Genomic DNA, 7,503 nt, shown 5'->3' on the forward strand with positions numbered 1-7,503 from the left:
CACTCTTTATCAATTAGAGCTCGTTCTGTCGACCGTCTAATCCCCACTGAAGATAAGCACACCAGTGACACAACGACACTAGATACAAGACAAGACTAACATATGACCCCTTATATTAGATCTATGAAGAAGTTGAGCACAATAACTAAATCCACAAAAAGTTTTATGTTGTCTTTAAAATCTAGTATTATCGTACAGGCAACATAAATCCTTTGTTTACCGCGTTTCGGTGACAGTAAAAATTTAAACGTGCCTGTCGCGGTAATTCTTGTTGATCGGTTTACAACGTAAACAAATGCGAGTTACAATGTATCAATGTTATTATTGCAGGCTTTCGTGTTTCATCATCGGAAACTCAGGGGTTGGTCACACTTCTTTTACCGAACAAGTGCGACCGACCGTGGGTTTCCGACGATGTTCGAGTTTATTTATCTAATTAAATATTTATTTATTTATTGACAAAAATTTGTTATTTACTTTATCTTCAGTTACATCGTTTTATTCATAATTTCATATACTACATATTATAAACACCGTAAGACCTTTTGAAAATATATAAAAAGAGAGTTGAAACCCCAAATAAAGTGTTAAGCTCATTAATTACAGCAAATAACCCATTAGATCAGGGTTGGGGTTTTTTATACTAAAAATCAACCAGCTAAAAGCATAAATCACGTCTTCATTATAAATAATATTACTGTTAGAAAATATAGCGGTATTGTGAATTTTTGTCTTTTTAATCAGTTAATTACGAGCAAGGACATGTTGATATAACTTCTATTTCAATATTGATAATCAATTTATGAGGTGAAGATGATATTAGGATTACAGTTCTCAAAGCACACACACCGTAACCAGTGTGCATTCCAAATTGTTTATCATGTCTAGAAAACATGCGCCGCATACAATGCGTATAAACACTCCAGATGTCCGTGTTTGCCCAACTCTTTATTTTGTATTCCTTGTGGGAGTTAGAGATTGATCGCAGTTCGTTATATTCGCCTTTCACTCTTTAGTTGACCGTAGTCGATGTATTTCGAGTATGACGAGGACTGCGCTTTCTGATGGGACATGTACAATGTGCAGTAGGGAGATTTAACCTCAGGTGAGATAAAAACTTACCATACGCAGCACAAGTTCTTGCGTATTAAATCAGTCGAGAGACATAAACACCATAACATGGTGAATTCTTTATTGGTGAAATCTGCAGGAGATAATGATAATTGCTACATAAATATGAGAATTTGAAGATTGAGATGTCATCCTGTTTGTCATAACGTTGAGTTGTTAGTTTGCCGCTAATATCTATGTTCAATAGAATATCAAAGTATGAAGAAGATGTGGTGTCTTTGGTTTTGAGTTCACTGGAATATATCGAATCGATATATGAATGACAATGTTTATTGTCAATAGATAAAATGCTGACAAAATGTGTAAATATCGAGTTGAAGGTTACAACAACAGAATTTTTTTCTTCTCATGTAGACGTTTTTGAATAAATTCTACCTCATGAGAATATATTCATTGATTGTATGTTGTTTAACGTCCCTCTCGAGAATTTTTCACTCATACTGAGGCGTCACCAATGCCGGTGAAGGGCTGCAAAATTTAGGCCTATGTTCGGCTCTTACGGCTTTTCAGCAGGGAGGGATCTTTATCGTGCCACACCTGCTGTGACACTGACCTCGGTTTTTGCGGTCTCATCCGAAGGACCACCTCATTGTGTCGCCTCTTACGACAAACAAGGGGTACTATTCTATTCCGTATATCCACAGGACCGTAAGAAAATAAACGTAAGAATATAAAAACAGATCAGCTAATAAAGGAGCTCAATTCGTGTCCATAAAAATTCCAACAGACATTGAGCTTTTGTAATGAAAAATGGCATTTAAGCATCACTATTTGCTGGCAGATACATGTACATTGTACATGTATATATCATTCAGTAGCGAATACAGAGAATTTTGAAAGGGGGGTGCGACGCAAGTTTGCATCTTTTCCACCAAAGAAAAAGAAGGGAAGACCGTAAAGTGGCAACATTTAAAATTCAACAAAAAAGGGTGGTTGTAACCCCCCTCCCTCTATATCCGCCATTGTCATAAGGTATTTTGCTGTCAGATTTATAACTCAAATGTTAATTTATTATTTACACCAGCTTGTATCCTCCGTGGAATTTGAAATTCTAAGGTCCAAATTAACTACAAGGATGACTTTTAATTCTCTGGTTAAAGATCAAAGCTACAAATATTCCATATCCATTATATATATATATATATATATATATATCAAGGCCGTTTTATTTCAACCAAGAATAATCAGTTTTTTGTTAGGCCTCTAGTCCATGTATTGTTATTATAGATATGCTTACTCCTCCTAAGCACCTTATCTCACCTTTGGTACGTACAGGGGTCCGCATTTGACCTAATCTTAATTTTGTATTCTCGAAGGAATTATGAGATTGATCAATGTTAATTATCTTCACTTTTTTAATACAATGATATTGATATAAACATAGGTAGTTGTAATAAACCAATACCATGATTAAATAAATAACGAGCAGTGATTATTCTATTATTAGATTGTCGTTAATCATTTCATTTATTAGATTATCGTTAATCATTTCATTTATTAGATTGTCGTTAATCATTTCATTTATTAGATTGTCGTTAATCATTTCATTTATTAGATTGTCGTTAATCATGTATTCAATTGCAATAGTGATACATTCTAAATATACAAAGTAATGTCATTTATTTTATTTTAGGTTTGCTTCATCTCCACCAACATGGCGACTCCGGCTACTATGGCGGCCATCATTCCTATAATGCTGAAGGTGAAGTTGAAGTGATAATTGTAGTCCACTTGTGGGGGGATCTGATCATTGATTTTGTCCGCATACACTGCTATGGAAATTAAGATGAAGATAGCTACAAAAATACATGCAATTCAACATTAAGATCTTATTTGTGGCGTTCATAATGCTAATGATACAGAGTAATTTATAGGTTCTCTACATACAGTACCTAGCGTGATAACTGAACAATGACTGTAAAAAAAAAAGAAACATTTAGTGCAGGTATTTTCATTAAATTTACATGCAAAATTTAGGTTACCAGATTAACGTAGGTGACTATTGCTGTTGATAGTTAACTGTCATCGCCGTACATTAACATTATGCATAATCATTTCTTTTCTGAATGAACATGGTAAATTGTAATCAAATTTGGTATCAGACATCTTTAGGGCAAGGGGAACTAAAAATGTAAATTTCATACTTACGTAACCTCTGGAGGATTTTACAATTTGATGCAATCTTTACTTCCAGACAAACGTTGCGTATATTATGTTGAGCAGGGATACCGATGCCTCTACCAACATTTAGTACATGTAGCTCCTGGATTAGGGGTCTGCTTCAAATAGTGATTGAATCATTTAGTGAAAATGTATTATTCTTATTTTAAAATCCTCTTAACTCCAGAGTACCTATTAGTAATGAAAGGTGAAGATAATGATCAGTGATAAATCTCATAACTCCTATAAGGAATACAAAATAAAGTGTTGGGCAAACACGACCCCAGGATATACCAGAGGTGGGATCAGGTACCTAGGAGGAGGAGTAAGCATCCCATGTCCACCGATCGCACCCGCCGTACGCGTGCAGAGTAGGTCTTCTACCAACTTTGTGACATTCGTGGTTGGTGGGGCAGGGGTTCTGATGCTAGAATGGGATTGAATGCTTCAAAGAGGGAAAATGCATACATTGGTAATCTTCTTTACCACTGCGTAGCTTGAAGTAATGCATCCATGGTATGAATCTGTCTGAATTGTTTCATGTCAATTGCTAGGCCGTTCTTTGCACACCGATTTTGACTACGGATTACTCTGTTTACACGATCGAGATACTGGGTTCATAGCGGGTGCGACCGGCCGAGAGGGGTGCTTACTCCTTCTAGGCACCTGATCCCACCTCTGGTGTGTCCAGTTGTCCGTGTTTGCCATACTCTTAATTTTGTATTCTTCATTAAATTTATGAGATTGATTACTGTTGTTATCTTCATCTTTCATTCGTTGGAAACGACACTTACCTCCAGCAAAAGATGTTCCTATTGCCACAAAGAGAAATTGATTTTTATCTTTCTTAACGAAAAGTTTGAAGACTGTCATCAGTACAGCAACCACAAGGACCAGGAAGCCCAATATACTCATTGCCTGGACAGCTTTAAGCCAACCTGTGAAACAGCATAGTTACTTTAATCCAGTCTAAAATATTCTGGATAATTCTAAACCAGTCTGTACATAGCTTAGGTAGCTTTAATCCAGTCTGTAAAATAGTCTGGATAATTTTAAACCAATCTACACATAGCTTAGACAGCTTTAATCCAGTCTGTAAAATAGTCTGGATAATTTTAAACCAGTCTGTACATAGCTAAGGCAGCTTTAATCCAGTCACTCTGTAACATATTCTAATTTCAAACCAGTCTGTAAATAACTTGAAGAGTTTTACGTCCCTCTGTAAAATGTCTTCCACAACTTTAACCCAATCTGTAACAGATGGGGCAGCTTTAGGCCCGTCAGTAAAGTGTTCGTATATCTAATATTTTATAAGCATTATATTATATAAACGTTTTCATTTATCCTGAAGAAGGGGTGGGTTGTCCCGAAAATTCGACAATCTGGTTGTTCGTGTCGGTCATTTTAGTGCTTTGTATATTTTTTTTTTATTTGACCTTGTATCCACGCTGTGGATCCGACACTACTAGGTATCGAGTGTTGTTGGATACTGTATAGGAAAATAATTTCACGGGTTGTAATTTTCGCGGTTTTATTTTATACACATTGGCGGGTTCATAAATTCGCGGATTCGAATCACTATAAATCCCACCCCTTTTTTAAACACATTGTGTATTAAAGAAAGGTTATAGAAAATAATATTCACGGTTTCTTAAATTAGCGGATTTGTCTAGACCGCGAATATAGCGAAAATTTCCACCGTGATTTATTTTCTCTCTATACAGTATGTAAATCAGGATTTATCTAGTGTAAATTATACGATCAACATTATCGTATTTAGTAATATTTTAATACTTTACCTTAGGTATTGTTGAATTTGCAGTAAATAATATGTAAATATATGTACCTTCTATAACAGGGCTGTCAATGCAGGCACGTTCTCCCGCTGTTTCCGTACATGTCTTCCATAAACCGGAAATAGTTTTTATGGTGCCCTGTACATCAACAGTATTCCAAGATGGTGACAATAACCGATTAGTTGAAATACGCCTGCGCAAATTACTAACACTAGTGCAATAAGCAAAGTCTTAGAGACGTTCATTTCCTTCAATTGAAAAACAACGTATATATTTAAAAATGATATTCATTTTTGAAATATACATCAGGGTATTATGAACTGCGACGCTTTACGCCTGCGTTCTTCTCTAAGCGTCTTCACGCTTTATCAAACGTATATATGCCGATGTGAAGTGTTCGATGTTCATGCCCTCATGTATTCTCAAAACTGAAATTTATTTCTTATATTTACATTCTCTTTTCATTTCTATCGGAGCCGTTATAATAGCCATGCTATTCATAAGGAAATGGTTATCACTCTAATTGGTATATATATCGAAGACAAAATCATTGGAAATGAAATATATATGTATATATAATACACACACCAAATGAATTTAAAATATATGTCATAGAATTACATGTTACATAGAATTACTATGTTTCGCCGAATATTAAACTTTATTTTTACGAAGGATAGTATTCTAAACGAACTTGGCATTACACCGTTGCTCTAGTAATTCATAGTTTCTCAGTTCATAACCGCACTCGAAGACTACAGTTGAAGATTGTAACATGATTGATTGTTGTTTTACTGTTTTCCGCCACACTCAACAATTTTTCAGTTTTCTGGAGGTGCCCAGTTATTGTTGGTGGAAGAGAGAACCCAGATACAATGTACCAGGGAAGAGACCACCGACCTTCTGAAAGTAAACTGGGAAACTTTCTCACTTACAGGCGCGAGCGGGATTCGAACCCGCGCCGACCAGAGGTGAGAAGCCGTGTGATTTTGAACGCGAGGTTGTTGTTTTTTTCTCTCTCTCTCTCTCTCTCTCTCTTTTTTAATGTGTACATTTATTACCTACACTATACTTTTTTACAAATATAAAAATGAGCATACGTACAGAAAATATTGACTAGCACATTAGTAAATTGTCATAATATCAGTCGATGCATGCAAGTAGGTTCAGCACTCTTTTGTTCGATATTCTATACCATTTCCATAACTCCTATGATCCCGTGGGGGCCTCTGACATTAGTTTGCCATCCACATCACCCTAGCACACACGACGCTAGATAAACTTTCACTACAGTTTATAATCGATAAATGCCGAGAGTAATCCTTTTTCCGCCAAATTCTTTAAAAAGTACATGTTTCACTACCACCGGAGAGCGCCCCCTACTTAATCTCAGCAGCCATTCAATTTAAATCGACCAAACTTGACACCACTCAGGACAACTGAAGATGTACTTCATGACATCCAGCCCTGGTCAGTGTGATATCTTGAGGTAACAACAACTGTACAATTTACAAGAATTTATACAATTTAATACAATGCTATTTTGATTATGCATGTTCCTCTTGGTATTGTGGTATTGACAAACAACTTAAACAAAAATTGCAAGTAACCCAAAGCAAAGTTGTCAGATTTATTTTAAATCTAGGTCCTAGAGCTAGCATTTCTAGTGACATTCTAGATTATTTGGGCATTTTAAAAGTGGATGACAGAGCTACTCAACTAAGATTGAACCATGTATGAATTAAAATATATTTCATAGTAAAGCCCCACATTATCTCTATGATCAATTTGTTCTAATAATAATAATGATAGAAGAGCTACAAACATTTTTTTTTTAAAATAATACCTACGTTAAAAAGGCAAAGAATGTTCTTGGTGGGGGGGGGGGGTGTTTTTTTTGGGGGGGGAGGGTGTTTTGTTTTTTGGTTGTTTTTTTTTTGCCAAATCAGTTTGTTTTCTCCATCAAACTCTCTACTGACTCGAATTTGCCAGTGGAACTGCTCAATAGCAGCACTAAATGTTCTGTGAACAGTTGAGGCTTTGTTATTGTTGGATACATCCATGAACACCACTAGTCTGGTAAACTCTTCAATACCTGAAAAAGAATTGAATAGAATTAGAAACGTGTTTGCAAAACTTCTTACTTATATATGTCACAAAGGTGAAGGCCACTGACCCCACCTCGGAAAGCTGCTGAATGTTAGGCTGTATACGCTTGTAAAGTTCCATGAACATAGTACAAGTAGTTTGATTGTAACACACATATGCCCAAAACACTTAGTCGGGCATTTACGCAAAGGAAACATAGAAAAATTTGAACCGAGGGACAGACACAGGGGCGGATCCGGGAATTGCGGTTACGGGGAAGGGGCACGTTATGAGGCTGGGGGAAGCTCCTGGAGTTTACAGATTTTAT

The 7,503-nt window shown here is 36.1% G+C and overlaps 2 protein-coding genes across 3 annotated transcripts in view; both read right to left on the minus strand.

The window, feature by feature from the left end:
* Positions 1–66, minus strand: part of LOC125646489 (uncharacterized) — a 59,298-nt gene extending 59,232 nt beyond the window's left edge. For both annotated transcript variants that reach the window (XM_048872817.2, XM_056139871.1), the window contains exon 1: positions 4–66. In XM_048872817.2, coding sequence (XP_048728774.2) covers position 4 — 1 coding nt within the window. In that variant the 5' untranslated portion in view covers positions 5–66. The remainder of the gene's footprint in view (positions 1–3) is intronic.
* A 2,694-nt stretch (positions 67–2,760) lies between these two features.
* On the minus strand, positions 2,761–5,332 carry LOC125647239 (uncharacterized). Its single transcript, XM_056141927.1, has 3 exons — positions 5,263–5,332; positions 4,086–4,229; positions 2,761–2,927 (listed from the first exon to the last, which is right to left on the minus strand). The coding sequence occupies exons 1-3, from the start codon at positions 5,330–5,332 to the stop codon at positions 2,761–2,763; spliced, it is 381 nt and encodes a 126-aa protein (XP_055997902.1).
* Positions 5,333–7,503: the final 2,171 nt, after the last annotated feature.

Source organism: Ostrea edulis, chromosome 6, assembly GCF_947568905.1.
Source record: "Ostrea edulis chromosome 6, xbOstEdul1.1, whole genome shotgun sequence".
NCBI lineage: Eukaryota > Metazoa > Mollusca > Bivalvia > Ostreida > Ostreidae > Ostrea > Ostrea edulis.